Genomic DNA, 21,359 nt, shown 5'->3' with positions numbered 1-21,359 from the left:
CTCCATCTTGGCTTAAACACTACATCATCCTAATACTACTACTACTGCCTTCCACAGGATGCCAAGCAGTGGTCCACCTTCCCATGTGACCTATCTCCTCACGGCCAGACAAGAATCCTAAACATTCTATCCTACTTGTACCAGAAGATAGCAACATGGCCTATTTGACTCTTCTCTGCACACACTGATGCACCCCTATCCTCAGCACTCCACACTACTAGGTGTGCCTCAGGGTTCAGTACTGAGACCTCTGCTATTCCTCTTGCTTATCAATAATTTCTGTTTGAAAGTTAGTGCTAACAGAACTATTATTTTTACAGATGACACAACTGTGCTCCTCAAAGGGGAAAACACAGAGACAGAACAGAAGGCTATGAATTTGGCTATAGAACGACATAACAACTTGGCAGCAGACAGTCAAATTAACCATCCACACTGAAACGACAGTTTCAATGAACTTCCAGATCACACAAAATACAAATCCCTGCTAACCACTTGTAATAGTAAATAATCAGCTAATAAAGGCTAACACCTAATTCTCAAATTCCTGGATCTGTTATAAGTTGACCTTAAATGTAATAAACATATGAGCAGATAAATGGTAGAATAAGTCAGACTGCTATTCACCGAGTGCGCTGCATGCAGTCACTAGCATGTAACAGTAATAACTGCATACTGTGCATACATACAGGCTCACCTGAGATATGGTGTGATAGTCTGGTGAATTTTTCCCACTTCTAGACACCAAAAGAAAACCAAGATGATCATTAATGGAAGAAAAAGTAGTAACTCTCGCAAACCCATTTTCAAGAAGCTGGAGATCCTAGCATAGCCTTACTTATACATTCTTAAAAAAAGCTCCTAATTCTATCAGAATGCAGACTTAAGACAAACAGTGAAATTTTCAAACATCACACTAGACCAGACTCAAAGCTGCATATGTTACAAGCTAACACACAACTCTGTCGAATGGGAGCATTCCATGTGGGCCCCCAGCTGTTAGATAAGCTGCTCTCAAGTCTAAATTCTGTGAATCACAAAACACAGTTCTGTAGAGTTATGAAGCCTTATTTTCTGTGTCACTTTTTTTTTACTCTATAAAAGTCTTCATAGAACAATAAATTTACAAGTTGTGTTTAAATGTACAACATGAACCACTGAGTGAAGCAAACCTTATATAAACCTACAAAAAGTATTGTAGGTGAAATATGATTGCAAATACTAATACATCTTGTGTGACTCTACAGCACACTGGAAAATCCAGGATGGAATTTAACAATATTATAAAATGGAATGTTGCTGCTCACCATATAGTGGAGATGCTGAGTTACAGATAGGCACAACAAAAAGACTGTCACAATACACGTTTTGGGCCAACAATGCCTTTGCTGAAAATACACGAAAGACAGCACACACACACACACACACACACACACACACACACACACACACACACACACACAAAAACATGACTGCAATCGTGAATGTGTGAATTGCATTTGCATTTTGTGTGTAGTCTGTTTTCGACAAAGGCTATGTTGGCTGTAAGTTTGTATTGTGACAGTCTTTTTGTTGTGCCTATTGGCGACTCAGCATCTTCGATGCAGGGTGAGTATATAGCACCCTGTGTAATATCTGATCACATGGATCAAATAAAAAAATAATAATACCAGTGGAATGATAAATAGCTTCCATGTTAGTTAGGCAGTAGCCTTCGCATTGTTACTACCTAACAGCTTCTAGTGATGCCTGTATGCTTCTCTGGGTTTGTAAACAACATTATAACAGAGAAAGAATAATTTGGTACTTTTACCTGTGATTCCAAAAGACTGCTCTATACTGTGCATGGACTGATTCATTGGTTCCCTTTTCAGTCTAAATTTTCACATTTCTCATTTATTTGTGTTGGAAAATTCAAGATTTTTGTGTGCTGTGAGTGTCTCATGGTGAACAGAGTATGTGGGTGCTTTACATATCATTCTGCACATTTGTATTTACACTCTGGACAGAAAATGTCACCCGCAAAGCCTTTTAGCATTCAGAATTATGCCTCCTGAACTTGTCATATATAAGTGTTTTAATTACAAATATTACATTTAAAATTTAAAATCCCATTCTTCAGATGCTTGTGATTAATATGTCTCGGCAAGTTGCTGCTGGCATTGAATGTTGCACTACAAACACCATAAGTGTGTCTGTCCATATTTCAAAAGCCTAAGAATGGCAGTGGAAATCTTCAAATCCAACGAGATTGCTGCAGTGATTCAGCAGACATGTAACACCTAATTCAGCTAAGCACAAACACAGGTACCAGAACCAACAAAAGCACTAGGCATCAAGAAATCCCACTTCGTGAGGCAGAGACAAGAATATGGGGATGCCTATAATGCAAGTACTCACATGAGTAAAAAGTGCAGAAGCAGCCTATATTTTAAATGTCTCATTCAACTGACAGTAACTTGACTTCTTAAACATAGTCTGTCTTTGCATTCTTTAAAACAAATCCACCTCTTTTTAAGTGAAAAACAAAATTTCTCTGCAAATACCTACTGGCAAAGGGGAGAAAATACATTGGTCTCATGTCAATTGTATTGTAGAGTGTAGAAACCATAATTCTCATGAATTCTTCTATACTAGATGATCTCAGTGTTAGTGCATCCTTCTTTCCTCCATCTTCTCTTCTGTAAGTAGAAAGTCATTCAGAGATTAAAATCATCTACAAACAGAATTTTAGTCACGTCAGCAATAATTTGGATAGCAGTAAAAGTGAGGTTTGTGACAACAGTATTTCTAAGTACTTTGTCTGCTTCCTTGACTCCACTGCTTGTCACACTATATATGTCTCATAATTATGGAGTAATATGTACCACATTGCTGCGAGAGGTAATGACATACACTCTAGAAGGAAATAACTCTCGGATTATAAAAGACCAACAAAACTACCAAAACAAAAAAGTTACACAAAATGGGTTAGTACATCATGAAAACAGTCAAAAACTGTGGGAAAAGAATGCTTAAGAGGAACAATAACTTGATAAAAGCAAGAATGGGGCAATGACAGAGGCAAGAGTGTTCAAACTGCCAGGCATAAGTGCCTGCACAACTTCTGATGTGGTTTACTTAACTGAACATTACCTTCTCCCCCCTTGCCAGTCACCAATATATCTTCTCGAATGGTTTGATTAGACCCACCACATACTCCTCTTCTGTGCCAACCTATGTTCAAATTAACTCTTGCAGCCACTATTCTCAATTACTTGTAGGATATATTTCACTTCTGTGCAGTTTTTACCATCTACAGTATTGTAGAGTGTAGAAATCATAAGTCTCACGAATTCTTCTATACTAGATGATCTCAGTGTTAGTACATCCTTCTTTCCTCCATCTTCTGTTCTGTAAATAGAAAAAGTTATTTCTTGATATTTTAGTAAATGTTTTACCATTCTGCCCCTTCTTCTACCCATTGTTTTTTAGATGTTTATCTTCTAATCAGTTCTGCAGAGAATTTCCTCATTTCTTGTCAGTCTACCTAATTTTCAGCATTCTTCTGCAGCACTGAGTCTCAAAACATTTCAATTCTTTTCTTTTGGTTTTCCCATAGTACACAATTCATTTCCATACAATGATATGCTCAAAACATACATTTTCAGAAGTTTCTTCCCCAAATATAAGACTAATGTTTGATACTACTAGACTTCTTTGGCCTGGAGTGCCCTCTTTGCCAATGGCAGACTGCTTTTTATGTCCTCATCACATTTCTCAATGATTTCAGAAGTTCTGAAGATATGTTATTTATGCCTTTGCCTTATTTGATTGCAAGTCATGCAAATTTCTGTGAAATATGGTCTCTAATATTGAGTCCCATATTCATCCATTTGATTCTCATTTTTTCTTCTATTACATCATCAGACAGTTCCTCCCCCTTGTAGAAGCCTTCAGTGTACACTTTGCACCATCTGCTCTCTCTTCTACATTTAACAATGGGATTACCATTGCAGTGTTCAGGTCGATTCCATTGCTCGCTTCATGATGATAGTCTTGCTTTTAATTTCACCAGAGGTTGATTTGACGTCCCCATACATTGAATTAGCCCTTCAGATAACATTTTTTTTTTTTTTTTTGCACTACTTCTGTAGCCATTTTGCCTTGGCTTCCCGGTACTTTTTATTTATCTCATTCCCAAGTGACTTACTCGTATTTCTGTATTCTTGCCATTTACTAAACCTTTTTGTAATTCTTCTTTCTTTCATTGATCAAGTGAAGAATTTCTTCAATTATCCAAAGTTTCTTTGCATTACCTTCCTCATACATATAATTTTCAGGTCACCTTCTGTGACTGCCCATTTTTTAGAAATTTCATACCTTTTCAAATGGTGCTCATTATCAGAGTATCAACAGCCTTCAAATACAATACATCATTCCTCAGTACTTAAGTATCCATTTCTTTCCATCTTGATTTTTTTGAATGATTCTCTTACCCTTCACTCTACTCTTCACCATTACCAAATTGTTAACAGAGCCTATATCAGATTCTGCATACACCTTAAAATCCAATATCTGATATCATTTATTTATTTATTTATTTATTTATTCATCCGTGGAACAATAAATATTGTATGGATGTCGTCAGATTACAACACATGAGCACACATTTACATTTACAATTAAACAGGTTTCTCATATTTTGTGTAGTTTTTATAACTAGTCATACACATATTTATAATTACATAATATTTTGGTGATAATGTCATATGTTGCTAATAATCTACATCTATGTTAAATATTCTTTTACAGTATAACAACTTTTACTTACTAAAAAGGTTTTAAGCTTTTGTCTGAAAGTGAGGGGCTCATTTATTTCTTTAATTTCTTGTGTTAATTTGTTGTACAGTTTTATCCCATTGTAAAATATACTTTTTTGCGTCTTTGCCTTGTTCTTTCTATCTAGATGGAGGTGGTGACAAGCTCTTGTTTCATGGTCATGTATTAGGCTGTTTGTGTTGTACATGTTGAGATTTTTCTTAATGAACATTATGTTCTGAAAGATATACTCACAAGAAACAGTTAGAATTCCTAGCTTTCTAAATAATTCTAGACAGTGGGCCCTGTTGTTGCTATTTGTTATTATCCTTATGGCTCTTTTTTGTACTTTGAACACAGTTTGTATGTTACTGGCACTTGTTCCCCAAAACATGATCCCATAGCTGAGGACTGAGTACAGATATCCGTAATATGTTATTTTAAGACAGGTATTATTGCATACCGGTGCAAGGATTCTAAGAGCATAGCATGCTGTGGATAATTTCTTTGCCAAAATGTTGACATGGTTTGTCCATTTCAGTTGGCTGTCTACATTCATCCCTAAGAATTTGGTACTTGTTACACATTCTAATTCATTATTATTAACTTTTATTCTAGTGGCATTGTGTTTTTTGTTCAATTGGAAGTTAATATAGTTAGTTTTCTTTATATTTAGGGTTACTTTATTTTTTAATGACCAGTTGTGGACATCATTGAGAGCCTCGTTTGATCTTTCTGACAGTTGTGTTGGATTTTCATCTGTTATTACTGTGTTGCTGTCATCAGCAAAAAGTATTTTTTCGCCATGTCTGATACTTTGTGGGAAGTCGTTAATGTATATAAGAAACAATATTGGGCCTAATACACTTCCCTGTGGGACGCCTATATTCACATTTTCTGGGTCAGACAGGTGTTTTATAAGGGAATTGTTTGAAATTTGTGATATCTCAACTCGTTGAACTCTGTTTTCCAAGTATGATTTTAACCACTTTTTTGTCACACCTCTCATTCCTATTTGCCCTAATTTATGAAGTAAGATTTTGTGGTCAACTGTATCAAAGGCCTTGGACAAGTCTAAAAAGATACCACTTACATTTTCACCTTTGTCCAGTGCTTCTAAAATTACTTTAGTGAACTGTGCTATAGCATATTGTGTGCCTTTTCCGGGCCTAAAACCAAATTGGTCATTGGAAAGAAGATTATATTTATTCAGGTAATTTAGCAGTCTCTTTTTGACTAGTATTTCTATTATTTTAGAAATGATAGACAGTATAGAGATCGGCCTGTAGTTCTCTACATTTTCCATATCTCCATTTTTAAGGATAGGTATAACTTTTGCTTGTTTTAGGTACTCCGGTAAGTATCCAGATTCGAAAGATTCATTAATTATGTCTGTTAATGGGCCCTTTATGGAGTCTATACAATCTTTAATTATGCAGACTGGGATTTCATCAAGTCCTACTGAAGTTTTATTTTTTAGTTGATGTACTACTAGTGCCACTTCCCTTTCTGTAGTTGGCAAGAGCACCATTGAGTTTGTTGGCTGGTTCTGAGTAGGTAAATCATACGTATCTGAAAATTTCTGCTGTAATTTTTTTGCAATACTACTGAAATATGAGCTTACAAAATCAGCTAAGTTTTTAGGGTTACCTACTGGTACATCTTTGTTTTTAATATGTGAATTGAGGTCCTTTTTAGCAGAGTTAGATGTTTCCTGTTTGACGATGTTCCAGGCTGCTTTGCTCTTGTTTTCAGCTTCAAGTAATATTTTGTTGTTTGTAAGTTTTTTTGCGGCTAGCAACACCTTTCTGTAAATTTTCCTGTACTTTTTGTAGGATTGCAGAACTTCTGGGTTAGATTGATTATTTTTTATGGAGTTGAGATATCTAAGAGTTTCAGAGGATTTTTTAATACCTGTAGTCACCCACTGATTTCTCTTTGTAGTTTCAATTTGATAAAGAGTTTTGGGAAACATCTCTTCAAATCTGAGTTTAAAAATTGACATGAACTTGATAAATTTCTGATTTGCGTTGGTTTCTGCATAGACTTCCCTCCAATCTTCATATTCTAGCTGGGATTTAAACTGATTCAGGGCTGATTTGGAAAGCATTCTTTTGTATGTACAAAGTTTAGGAGGAGTTTCTACATGAATGTTAGTTTTTAAGATCTAGCAGAGGTGGTCTGCTAGGCCCAGGTTTTGGACAACAATATGACATTTTTTACTATCAATATCTGTAGCTACATGATCTATAGATGAGGAGGATTCTTTCGTTATTCTAGTTGGACAGTTAACAAGGGAGGATATTCCATAACAGCTTAGAATATTCACACACATGTTGCTAGCCTTATCAGGCTTCATCATATTAATGTTTAAGTCACCACAGATAATTACATTTGCTTTTGGTCCAGAAACCTTGTCTAAGCTTTGATTCAGTTTTGAGAAGAATATATCAATGTCTCCACTGGGAGAGCGGTACACACAAAATATGACTAATTTTTTTGCTATGCCAGGTCCTATTTTTTCAACAGCGGAAAGTTCGAAATGTTTGTCCTCACCTAGATCTAAAAGATCATATCTTACTTTAAATGACATACCTTTTTTTACATAGATACATGAACCTCCACCATTCATTGAGATTCTGCTATAGTAACATGCAAGGTCAAATGAGGCTAATGCAATGTGTTCAATTTGCTTCCCTTCGCACCAGTGTTCAGTGATACACAAAATTTGGCTATCAAATTTTTCCAATTCTTCTTCTAGCTGTTGTGCTTTGTTCTTTATGGCTTGAATGTTTTGGTGAAACACTGTTAGGCATTTGTTTTCACTTATCTTGGTGGCACCTTTCCCTTTAGACCCGATGCTAAAAAATCCTTTAGATGAGCTGGTGGCATGGTTATTCTTCTGTTGATGACAGTGGAGGTGAGTCTGTTGCCGGTTTGACTAGCAAGGTATCTCTGTCTGACCATGATGTAATCTACCTGCAATCTTCCTGTGTCTACAGGCTTTTACCAAATATACTTAGCCCTCTCGTGAATTTTGAACAGTGTATTTTCTGTTAAGAGTTGAAATTAACTTTAGAATGGGCATAATCCATATCACCTCAGGCAGGGGATTACCTTCATAGTCTCAGACGTTATTGAATTTAGCATAAGCAGTTCATGAGTAAGTAAGAAACACATATTTTTCTGTTTTCTCCAAAAAAATTTCTGCCCCGCAATACAGGCCTCCGAAGGTGACTCTGTGAACACCATTCTGAAGATGCAAATTTTGGAAAATTTTTTAAAATGCTGTATCTCTGTAACAGTTATAGATATTTTGTTAGATTTTTTTATTTGAAAGATAATTGCTTTATCATTACAATAGTATCCTCTGTTTGGACATATCTGTCAAACTTCATTTACTTTTGCCTTTTGGATTTTTTTTATAATTTACAGAAATTTTATTTTTCAAAAATGCCAATCCAGAAAAGTTAAATTTTCTGTAGTACTTACTATGTTCTCTGTAAAGGAGAGCTTCCACTTTTAAGTTGGACAGGTTTTATTTTAAAAAATCTTTTTTTTTTAACTTTCAAGGGTAATTTATGTCTTAACTGAAGTTGTTTCTTACTAATTTCTGTGTTACAGTGTTTATTTCTGTTGTCTTTGCTGTAGTTATTTTTTATCACTTTCTTTGTTGCAATTACTTTTTTTCACTGTCATTGTTGCAGATATTTCTTACACTTTGTTGTAGTTTCTTGTCAGTTTCTTTGTCATGGTTGTCAGTTGCAGGTTTCTGTACTGTAGTTTAACAGCATTAATTTGTTTACTGAAGAGGCTTCTAAGAAATCTGAGACCATCCAGTGAGTTCTGTGTTTTTGTGAGAAATTTGCCAATTGACACAGTTGCAGTGTGTTTTGTGAAAAGGACTGTCTGAAATGTCTTCTGACTGGGGCCACAAGAGAGTGAAGTATGCTGACTGTTTGACTATCCATAAAGGAGTGATATATATGACAAATAAGCAAAAAACACACTTTGTTCAGGTTGGGAATAAAGTTTCTCATTTGAAGACTCTGTTTCAATGTGAAGATGTTTCAAGTGACGACTTTTGTGTTCTAAAAGTTTTGATAGAATAACAACAATGATAGTATTTCAACAAGGTGAAGCCTCCCATGGCGCAGATGATGCAGATCTTGCATCAATAGAGGCAGAATTAAATATCCTGAATCAGTCAACTATAGAGATAGGTGTTAGTCCTGTTAAAAAACTGCCGTCAGTGAAGTTGAGTCATAAGCTCTATGCATCAAGAAAGTACAGAGAAATTACTAAAGCTATGGGTGAATACACTACAGGAAAACTGACCTCACTCTTCAAAGTAGAAATTCTATCTTGAGAAGGAAATGAAACAAAACACTCTTGCACTTCTTGTTCACAAATTTTTCACAAATATCAATTCAGCTTCCAGAATGAAATCTTTACTCTGCAGTGGAGTGCGTGCTGATATGAAACTTCCTGGCAGATTAAAACTGTGTGCCGGACCAAGACTCAAACTTGAGCCTTTGCCTTTCACAGGGAAGTGCTCTACCACCTGAGCTGCCCAAGCAAGACTCATGACCCACCCTCACAGCTTCACTTCCACCAGTACCACACCTCCTACCTTCCAAACTTCACAGAAGCTCTCCTGCAAACCATGCGGAACTAGCACTCCTGGAAGAAAGGATATTGTGGAGACATGGCTTTGCCACAGCCAGGGGGATGTTTCCAGAAAGAAATATTCATTCTGCAGCAAAGTGTGTGCGGATATGAAACTTCCTGGCAGATTAAAATTGTGAAAGTGAAGAGGTACATGACTTGCAATATTAAAGAAAATTTTGGAATTTATAAGAATAACTACACAACTTTACATATTGGAAGATCAAAATTTTATGCACAACGAACGAGTGGGTAGTTTCACATCCACCTAGAAATGTCTGTTCATGTGTGTACTGCATGGATTTTGAACTTTGTGTGGTAACTTTAAAGAACTTACTGGAGCATGTGACATATGACACCTTGTTTGGGCATGTGAAGTCGTTAGTCGTCTGTGACGTAAAGTGAGAGACTTGTTTGTTTCAAGAATGTGGACTGCTCTGGAAAGAGAGGCCTGGCTTTACAAACTCTTGGCCTGGAGTACATAGCAGATAACTCTTCAGAAATTACATATGCAATGTAGGAGGGAAGTAAACTAATTAAGAAAACTGTTACCTTTGACAGTTTCATTGATGAACTTGGTACATGTTCAGTGAAAGCAGTAACATGCAAGCATCTGAAGAAATTGCAACAACAACACATTGTAGAAGTGAAAGGGTGTGTACAGGCAGAAGATTCACTGTGTTTTTGCTAAGAACTAGTCTGTAATTCTTGCACAAGAGGTACAAGGATCAAAATTCTTCAACTGCAAACAGAGGCAAAGAAGATCATCATTATTTCTGATGGTGCTCCTAGTCATTTTAAAAATCGTTACCAGCTGTTTGAATTGAGTAAGTCACTTGTGCCAACTGAGTGGGTATACAGTGCTACTGGCTGTGGGAAGAGGCCTTGTGATGGCATAGGTGGCCTGCTAAAGCACCATGCTACAAAACATAATCTCTCCAGACCAAATACATCTGTGATTCAGAATGTTGAGGATTTTATGAGAATCGTGAAATCTTACACATCCACAGCCCTCAAGCTCTCCTTTTCAGGGAATGTAGAATTATGTGGTACTAATCAACAGAAAAAAAATCAAAATTTTATGGATTAGCATTTTTTAAAAAAAATCATTTTCCACAAATTATAAAAAAAAGTTGACAGATAAGTCCAAATGGAGGATTTCTTTGTAATCATAAAGCAATTATTTTTTCAAATAAAAAAAAAAACAACAAAATATCTAGAACTGTTCTAGAGATAAAGCATTTTAAAATTTTTTCCAAAATTTGTATCTTGAAAATGGTATGCGCAGTGCCATCTTTGGAGGGCTGTATCTCGGAGCAGAATTTTTTTAGGAGAAAACAAAAAAATATGAGTTCCTTAAATAGTCCTTCATTTTAACATATGCTAAATTCAATAACGTCCGAGACTATAAAGATAAGATTTTTTCCTGGCCTGGTTGAATATATATGGACTATGCCAACACAGTTAGTCTTTCTCCTCTCTCATTCCTGTCACCATCCCCTAACTTTCCTGTAACTCTATCTTCTATTTGTTCTTCTACAACAGCATTCCAGACCTCCATAGTTATTAGATTTTCATCTCCCTTTACATGTTGAATTACATGTTCAATATCCTCATACAAATTTTTTAGATTTTCATCTCCCTTTACATACTGAATTACATGTTCAACATCCTCATAAACAATAATATTTGCTGATGAAACAACTGCACTCCTCAAAGGGGAGAATACAGAGGCTGTGCAAAAAACTGTGAACTTGGCCACTGAAAAACTCAGCAACTGGGCTAAAATCAACAGATTAACTATCAACACCAAAAAGACAGCTTCCATGAACTTTCACACAACACAAAATGCAAATTCCTCTCAGCCATTTGTTACTGTAAATAACCAGTCAATAGATACCGACACTGTTTTCAAATTCCTGGGTCTGTGGATTCAAGATAACCTGAAATGGAATACACATACAGGAAAGGTGAATGCCAGGATTTGTACTGGCTGTTATGCATTGAGTGTTCTGAAAACATGTGCTAGCATGAAAACATTAACCAGTGCATACTATGCCTACATACAAGCCCACCTAAAATATGGTGTAATATTCTGGGGAAATTCTCCAACTGCTCTGAGCACATTCAGAATCCAGAAGAGAGCAATGAGGATTATTACTGGGAGCAAACCCAGAGACTCCCCATCTTCAGAAAGTTGGAAATCCTTACACCGCCTTGCCTCTACATTCTTGAGACTCTAAAATTTTTCTGAAACCACATAGTGCCAACTGACCCCAGAGTCATAAAAAATAATGAAATACATGAACACAACACCAGGACAAATGCAAACCTGCATGTTATACGTACAAACACTCAACTGTGTAAAAAGGGAGCTTTCCACATGGGCCTCCAACTGTTCAACAATCTTCCCACTAGTATTAAGTCCATCGAAGACAACATAAAATTTAGCAAAACCGTGAAGTCGTATTTGTTGTGTCACTGTTTTTACTCTGTAAATGAACACTTAAAACAGTAATCTTGCTGTTTGTGTTAAATTGAAAACATTGAGCAATATAATACATTAGGACACTGTAGGACTATATTAATATATGTTAACAATGTTAAATGGTATTTTCTGACATCTGCAACACACTGTGTACCATCAGATCACATGGAATAAATAAATATTTCAAATATTTCGTAAACCTTTTCTATCTCTTCATCTTCTGCAAGTGATACCAGCATGAATACCTAAGTTACTGTTGCTGGTACTTTCTTGGTGTTGATTCTGATGAGAATAGTCCTATCACTGCTCTACCTTCTTATTTGGGAAAAATCATATTCCCAACACAATTTTCTGCTGATGTTGATGTTACCATATATTCATCTTTCCAGAAATCTTTATCTTTTTTTTCACTTTACTGGCTCCCTCTGTATCTAAATGAGGCTTTGTATTTCCCTTTTCAGATGTTTTAGCTTCCTTAGCACATCCAGACTTCTGACATTCCACAATTTGAATCATAAAATTTTGCCCTTTCCATTTTTAATCAATCTTTTTCTCATGGTTGTCTCCTTGGCAGTTCCCTCGCAGAGATCTGAATGGTAACTAATCCAGAATCTTCTGCCTTTGGAGAGATTATCATGACATTTTTTCAATTGCTGCTACAGTGCACATGTCTGGTCAGATGAGTCAAACAAGTATTAACATAAGTGGTTTTGAGAAACAGTTGAAATCATTAAATTAAACAAAGCTCCATAACCTGATGGAGTCCCTATCAGAATCAGTACTGAATGTAATTGAGTTAGTCCCTCCTTTAACTTTAATTTATCATGGGTCACTTGAACAAAAACAGTGTCCAAAAGGTGGAAGAAAGCACAGGTCATACCCTTCTACAAGAATGGTAGCAGAAGTGATTCACAAAACCACCTTGCAATAACCTTGACATCCAGTAGTTGCAGAATCTTAGAAGATAATCAGAGCTCAAACATAATAAGGTACCTTGAGCAGAATGACCTTCACACACACACACACACACACACACACACAATGAATAATCAATTTTTTCACAATATAATGTAATTGGGTACATAAAAAATCCACTCACCAAGTGGCAGCAGGAGAACACACATAGAAGAAAATGTTTTAGTTATACTAGCTGTCGGAGTCGGTGGTGCCTTCTTCTGACAGAAGGCTTGCAGGGGAAGAAAGAGGGGTGAAAGCAAAGGAACTGGAGAGTTTTTGGAAAGGAGTTGAGTCCAGAAAAGTCACACAGAACCCCAGGTCAGAGAAGACTTACCAGATGGGATGAGAAAGAAAGACTGATTGTCAGGGACTGCTCAGGACAAGATTTGAAAACCTGAGAGCTTAAAGGTGTAAGACAGGGTAATATGCAAGACTGAGATTACTGATAAAACACCATGTATGAGTTAATAAGAGTGAAAAGTTAAGTGCATTGTATGTAACAGAGCTGGGAGAGGGCAAAAGAAAATAGACAGATCTGAAAATGAAAGATATATAAAACTAAAATGGAGTGAAGAAAGCAGTAGTTACTGTGAAGAAATTCTGAGACAGAAGAAAGTAATGTAAATTAAGTCCAGGTGGGTGTCCAGAATCAGGGACATGTTGCAGCACTAGTTCCCACCTGTGGAGTTCCGAGAAACTGGTGTCTGGGGGAATAATCCAGATTGCGTATATGGTGAAACAGGCACCATGGTCATGACTGTCATGTTGTAAAGCATGCTCTGCAACTGGATATTATGTGTTGCTGGTATCCACCCTCTACCTATGCCCATTCATCCTAACTGATAACTCAGTGGTAGTCATGCTGATGTTAAAGGCCAAACAGTGTTTACATAACAGCTGGTATATGACGTGTCATTTCACAGGTGGCTCTCCTTCTGTCAGTATATATTTTGCCAGTTACAGGGATGGTATAGGTGGTCGCAGGAGGGTGCATAGGGCAAGTCTTGCAATGTGTATGATCTCAGTGGTAGGAACCATAGGGTAGGGAGATGGGTGCAGAAGTAGCATAGAGCCTGACAAGGATTTGTGGAGATCAGAAGGATGATGAAAAGCTATTCTAGGTGTGGTTGGCAAAATTTCAGACAGAATGGACCTCATTTTGGGGCATGAGTTTAGAAAGTCATGGTCTTGCATATAACTGTGTCTTCCACTTTTAAGTTCTCAGGTTTTCAAATCTCATCCAATGCAGTCCCCAACAATCAATCTTTCGTACTCATCCCATCCGGTTAGTCCCCCTGATCTGGGGTCCTGGGTGACTTTTCCGAACTTTACCCATTGTCCTAAACCTCTCCAGTTCTTTCCCTTCATTCCTCTCCTTTCCCCTTATAACGCTTCTGGAAACATCAGTCACAGGAAACCCATCTTGCACTTTTCTCACATGACATACTTGAAGCCATTGTTCAAGGCAGTCAAGTATATGCAGTATTTCTCAATTTCTGGCAAGTATTTGACTCAACATCACATCTATGCCTGTTACCAAAAGTATGATCACATGGGGCATCAAGGGAAATTTGTCACTGAATAGAGGACTTTATGGTATGGGACACACAGGTAATTATCTTGGAAAGAGACTCATCAATAGATATAGAAGTAACTTCAGGTGTGCCCTAGGAAAATGTGTTACTATTCATGTTGTATATTAATGACCTGGTGGACAATACTAATAGTGACCTCTGACTTTTCACAGATTATGCAGTTACCCACAACAAAGTGCTGTCTGAGAAAAGCTGCACAAATGTTCAGTCAGATCTTGATAAGATTTCAAAGTGGAGCAATGATTGACAACTTGCCTTAAATATTCAGAAATGTAAAACTATACGCTTCACAAAATGAAAAAAAAAGGTAGTGTCCTATGATTACAATACCAGAGAGTCACAACTGGAATCCCTCAGCTCATAAAAATACCAGATTTTTACAGCTTGAAGGGATATGAAATGGAACAGTCACTTAGGCTCTGTCATTGGTGAAGCATGTTGTAGACTGTCCTTCATTGGTAGAACACTAGGGAAATTCAGTCAGTCTTCAAGGGAGATCACATACAAATCACTCATGTGACCCATCCTAGAATACTGCTCAAATGTGTAGGACCCATTTCAACAAGTACAGATTGTCTAATAAATATGTAATCTGAAGCAAACAGACTAAACCAAGCAGTGTAACATATTTTCTGACCTTTCAAATGAGCTGCTTTCTCATTTAAATAAAAAATTGTGTCAAATATTTATGCCGTTGCTCACCTGTTAGGTAGCTAGTATCTATTGCAACTAACATATGGCAGGGGGGAAGCTGGACAATACAACTGTTGGGTTATATGACAAAAGATTTGACTGAATGCAACAGAGAACTGACTGGCTTCCTGCATAACCTAGTTAGATACAGGTGGATGGATTGATGGACAGAGGTCTAAATGGAAAATAAAAGACAGTGAATATATCAGTCGCATGTCATCAGCACTTGGGAGAATTAATGGTGGTGGTGGTGGTGGTGACAGGCTAGAAGGCCCAGTGGATACACTGATGACGCCAAGAAATGCTTTATTCAACTTTAAATACACATTACATTATTAGCTAGGTGAGGAAAACTTGTCTCACCCTGGTGACCTTGGCCAGCACTGGCTCTTCGGCGGCTGCTTCCATACGAGTCAGGAGATGCTCATGTAGGTGAATGGTTAATACTGACAATAGGCTGAATGATGGGCAACAGCCTGTCACTAGATCACAGCCCCCAAAATCAGCAGCACACTACTTCTCCTGTGACAACGTCCCCCCATGGAATGCCCACTCTGGTGATTCAGTCCTGCATGCATTCACTGTGGTGCCACATAGAGATTGCTGTGCATGGGACCTGACTCACTGCCCTGTGGCTGGAGTCAGATGGCAGCAGGTTAAACGGTAAGTCAGCAGTGCTGTGGCACCAAATCCCAGAAGGAACTCAGTGCTGGTGGTGGCTGACCTGACTGGTCTTGAACCCACGGCTGCAACAGGTGATGCTCAGATGTTTCATGATCTGACATGACCCTGGCATCATGGAGGTAATGCTGGACTCTGAACGAACCTGTCTCAAAATTCAGATCTTTTTATACACTTCTGAGGCACATTTGTTACATCAAAATGTGACCCCCAATCACATAGCTCACAACAAGAGTCTTGTCCTGCTGTGGTGACATTGTCCCACCCAGTCTGACTATTACTGCTTCACTGTCTAGTTTTCCACTGAGCACAGGTAGACTGACATGCACTCCTTTGTGTACATGATATCCTGACTCACATGCTGCCGTACTATACCTACCAGGCCACAGTTGTTACTTCTATACTTCTTGTGGCTTTCTTACTACTTCTTATTAATTTCAGTAAAAATGGGCAGTGACACTACATTACTCCCTGCACGGGGAAGATCTAGCCCCTTAGGTATTGCTCAGGCCCAGTTTTCAATTGTAACTTCCTGCAACCTTAATCCACAGAATAAGTACATGCTACTAGACTGGCTATTCTTAAATGCTACAAAACTACTACCCTAATTCGTATGACTGCACTCTGTCTTCCTTGCATTCCGTAAATTTATTTCTCATTTCTCACTTGTGTTGTTTAATCTTCCAACATCTCTCAAGGGACCTTTTCCATGTTCATTGATTCAGATACTATGAAACATATTTCACTGCTAGACCTCTTCCCACATTTATGCAACAAAAACCTCTAACTCTACATTCCACACTTACAAGCTGAAAATGACACTCTTTCTCTCTTGATCAATTACCCTTAACATATCAGCTTCAACACAACATGGTCTGGCTACAGTGAACCCTTATGCTGTGTTGTGTCTCATCTGTCTATCTGGCGGTTTTTTAACTACTTGTTTTGGAATAACTTTGGGAACTTTGTCCTTGCGATAACAGTTCCCCCTACACTTTCCCAGCACACATACTCCCAAAACTACTGTAATGAGAAAACCACATACACTACTATCATTCATAATATGTTGACAAGTAGTCTCACTTATTCCTCCCACTGTAGCAATCATTAAGGACTGAATTCCTCTCAAAATGCTGGGTTTTCTGCTACTCCTGTTTACCCAAAACAACTTCCTACTGCCTGGTGGCACTATACTACATGATTTGCACCATGGTGTATTTGTATATGGTTTAACTGGTTTGTTTGTACAACAGAGGTACTTCATGACAGCTCCACACTGGCAACAACTTTCTATCACTGAAGTTTAACTTTGGCATGATGTTCAGTTAGAACGTTTACTTTTAGCCTTGCATTGTATCCTTCACCCACTTCACACTTGACATGTATCAGACTGTGACTGTGCAGTAAATAGCATGTCCGTAAATCATCTGTTTGCCCTGCAAGGCTGTGACCCAGTACTTACACTCAAGGTACATTCTGAACCTCTGGCATACACATACACAGATTCAGGCCTGTTGATCTGATTATCCAATCTACAAAGTCATTTTCTCTTCCTTTTGCTTTGTTCGCTCTGCTTATGAGAAATATATGTGCTTGTACCATTACTGTCAAAACATCTGCAACACAACTATCAACAATTTCTTGTGCATTACATGTAGTATCTAAAACAACAAAATCGTCCGCACTTCCACTCTGCACAATGCATAAATAATTGACACATGCACTTCCCTCTGCATCTGGCTCAGGTTCTCCAGCCGCAACACAACACCCATCATCACCCAGTGGGGTAGATACTACTGCACTTAAATCACCTAAGTCACTGTCCCCACACTCAATCACTTTGGTATGTCCCACACTCATTCCTGCTACCTCAGACTCCACAATTCTACTTGGTATTGGAGCTGGTACTTCTACATTAATCTCCTTACATTCAACAATACCGTTACACTGTGCCCTGCTTAAATTCTGAGGAACTTGAATTAAGACACCATCTATGACTAATTTAATCTTCCCACAAAATAGTTCATCAAACCAATCAGGACACTCAGTCACACTTTTCTCACGATTGACAAGTTTAACTACATTAATGGCAGTTTGCCGTCCTGCTTCCTCTCTTTCACTTTTTTCCATCAAATGCATAATAAATATATTCCTCACATCATGAGGCATGTTTTCCATTAACCAGTCTTTGTGCTCTCTCCATAAGTTCTCCCTGTACTCTGGAGTTTTGTCATAAGTTGTTTCCTTCATCTCATCATCAACTGCTTGTAACCCCTTAGAGAGCTCTATCTTTTCTACTAGCAACTTATCTACTTTACTTCTTAAATTTAAAACAGTTCCTCTCTGGTAGCTCTGTGTCATATCAAAACTCCTCCTCCTGGTGGTACTGACGACATCATGATTACTTCTTATCAGTTAAAAAATCATAACTGAAAACACTTTTCACTACTTTCCATGCTTTTAACCCAAGCCATTTTCCTTGCTCTGCCCAAAACAAAATCAAATTATGAGAACACTTAACTCAGCAAAAATAACGTTCTCATCCCATCCAGTAAGCATCCCCTGACCTGGGCTTCTGAGCAACTTTTCTGAAGTCTACCCCTTTTCCTAAACTTCACTGGTACTTTTCCTCCATCCTTCTTCCTTCCCCGTCAACCCTTCTGCCAGAAGAAGTAGTCACTGACTCCAAAAGCTTGCAAACTGTAATATCTTTTGTATGTGTGTTCTCTTGCTGCCACTTGGTGAGCAGAGAATACTTAACTGTAACACTATCATATTACTCTTTACTGTAACTTTATTGCACTTGCCTGAGCATCTGCTAATAATTACAAATGAAAATAATGATTTTCTGAATCACTACTCATACTTAACATATTATATACTACTAGACAATAAGCCACAACTCTTATTCATGACACCCATATTGCCCATAGCAACCAGGTGGAAGCTAAGGCATATTTACACCTTTTCAAAAAATCTGTTCTGTCTCATACTGAACTCACAAGCACAGTACCACCTGGCAAAACTATTGACTTGCTATGACCTCTCACACCAAATGAAACAAAAACAAAAAAGGTACACTCACCTCACCTTGTGTCAATGCAGGTGCTGTTTACTCCCCCTGCTGTCACCAAATGGTGTAGTCACAGGCTTGAAGATCCCACTTCTAGTACCACTCCGTTGGGTGCAACAGCACCCAGTAGAGGAGTGGTGGTGATGATGGGCTGGAAGGTCCAGTGGATGTATTGCTGACTAAAAGAAATGCTTTATTTGACTTTAAATACAGAATGCATCAGTAGCTAGGTGAAACAAATATGCCTCACTCTGGTCCCTCTAGCCTGCGCTGCTCGCAAATAGCTGCTTCTGCCTGAGCAAAGAGATGCTTTCATAGGCTACCTGTGATGCTGATGGCAGGCTGAATGACAGCCACCAGTCCATGGACCACATTTGTCTTCTCATTTGGCATGGCTGCTGGGCTTCAAATGAATTTGCTTTAAAATTCAGACCTATTTGTATGGTTCTGATGCACTTCAGTTACACAGAATCCTGGAACCAGTCACATGAGTCACAACAAGTCTCTTGCCCTGGTGTGGTTACATCATCCTGTCTGCTACAACTATTACCACCAAAGGTTACACTTCCCACTGAGTGTGGCTAGCCTGACATGCAATCCTTCTGTGTACATGTTATTCCGATCCCCGTGTTACCATACTGTGCCTACCATCCTGTAGTTGCTACTGCAATACATCGTGCGGCTTTCTTACCACTGCTTACTAATTTCACTAAAACTGGGTGGTGACACTACAATATATATTTAACATTGGCCATTACAACAGAAGAATCCTTCCTGTATGAAATGTAACTGTTTTTCAGGTTGCTGTAGCATTGTACTGCCCAGTGGAAGGACAAGTCTGTAATGCTGATGGCTTTTACTGTGTAAATGATACTGCAAGTGTTACCTGCATAGATGGCACACCTCCAGCAACTCCTGTCGTCAATGTATGCCCAACAGGAACTTACTGCAGTGCTGACTGTTCCCTAGAGTGTCTGGAAACAGTTCCATGTGTAACAACAACCATTTCCCCTACAACAGAACAACCCTTTGTGTGCACTTCAACTGGAAGGTTCCCTGATCCAACAAATTGCTCTAATTATTATATGTGCTCCCCTATATCTACTGGTGGATTTTACCAATACCTGTATAACTGCCCTGGTGGCTCTCTTTTTGACTCGGTGAGAAGACTTTGTACACTTTCCACAAATGTTACATGTGGTACATCAAGCACCTCTGTATCACCTACAGTAACTGCTCCAACTGGAACTCTAACAACTACTGTTGCCCCTTTTACCTGCACAAGTGTAGGCCGATTTATAAACCCACTTGATTGCTTTCAATATTATATGTGTTCCCTCAGTGCAAATGGTACTTTCTACCAATATTTATATGACTGCCCACAGGGAGCAGCCTTTAACTCAGCAACCAGTCAATGCACAGCTTCCACCACTTGTGTGTAGAAAAGCGCTTATTGTTACATTAAAAATTGTATAATTACTAAGGTCATGTAAGGTAATATACTTAGTAGATCAAAATTTAAGTATGAAGTGTATTTTTAATGTATTAGTTCATTTTTATTTGTGGCACAAACCTAGTTTATGAACAAAAGTTAGAAATTGGTATTGTACACTTGTTATTTATGTTAATGATTGAATTTGTAATGTATGTGGAATACATTTCATTCAGTTACAGTGATGAAAATGTATACAATAATGTGTACCGTGATGCACCATGTAATCATTTCACGTGAGTTACTGAAAACTTGTGAGATTTTATACCTAAAAAAATTTGGTTTTGCAGATTCATTCCAGTATACTACATAGTATCTGCATGTTATCCAATAAGGTGGGTAAATGCTTGTATTTCTATTTTATTCTTAGTATAGTAGTGATAAGTCTGAATTTCATGTAAGTCTTTAAATTTTTAAATCATACATTCAGTTAGCATAAAATACATGGTTTTGAGGAAAGAGGGAGGCATAGGTTTCTGCTTTTTAAAGATTGAACTCTCCTTGTATTCTGGAGGACATAATTCTCAAATAATGTTGAATAAAATGAACAAAAAATTGTTGTTGTTGTTGTTGTGGTCTTCAGTCCTGAGACTGGTTTGATGCAGCTCTCCATGCTACTCTATCCTGTGCAAGCTTTTTCATCTCCCAGTACCTACTGCAACCTACATCCTTCTGAATCTGCTTAGTGTAACAAAAAATTATTGCACTTTTATTGTGGTCACTTATCCAAATACTTTCAATTCCTTAACTATTCACAAAACATCAAAAGTGTTTATTTTATTTTGAATTTCTGACATATCTGTAAAATGAACAGCAAGGTTATGAAAAATTATAAATCATAATTCACATTTCCATAAACACGGTTGGATAATGGTTGAATGGTATGTTAGCTTTTATATCAGCCATATAAAT

At 37.8% G+C, this 21,359-nt stretch overlaps 1 protein-coding gene across 1 annotated transcript in view; it reads left to right on the top strand.

Annotated features, from left to right (window-relative positions):
- LOC126474152 (uncharacterized) overlaps positions 1-20,955 on the top strand; it is a 36,779-nt gene extending 15,824 nt beyond the window's left edge. Inside the window, exon 2 of the mRNA XM_050101609.1 lies at positions 19,756-20,955. Coding sequence (XP_049957566.1) covers positions 19,756-20,397 — 642 coding nt within the window. The 3' untranslated portion in view covers positions 20,398-20,955. The remainder of the gene's footprint in view (positions 1-19,755) is intronic.
- The last annotated feature ends 404 nt before the right edge of the window (positions 20,956-21,359 follow it).

The sequence above is a fragment of the Schistocerca serialis genome, chromosome 4 (genome assembly GCF_023864345.2).
Source record: "Schistocerca serialis cubense isolate TAMUIC-IGC-003099 chromosome 4, iqSchSeri2.2, whole genome shotgun sequence".
In the NCBI taxonomy this organism is placed as follows: Eukaryota; Metazoa; Arthropoda; class Insecta; order Orthoptera; family Acrididae; genus Schistocerca; species Schistocerca serialis.
The sequence above is the reverse complement of the archived record's forward strand: the minus strand, read 5'-3'. Positions and strand labels throughout refer to the sequence as shown.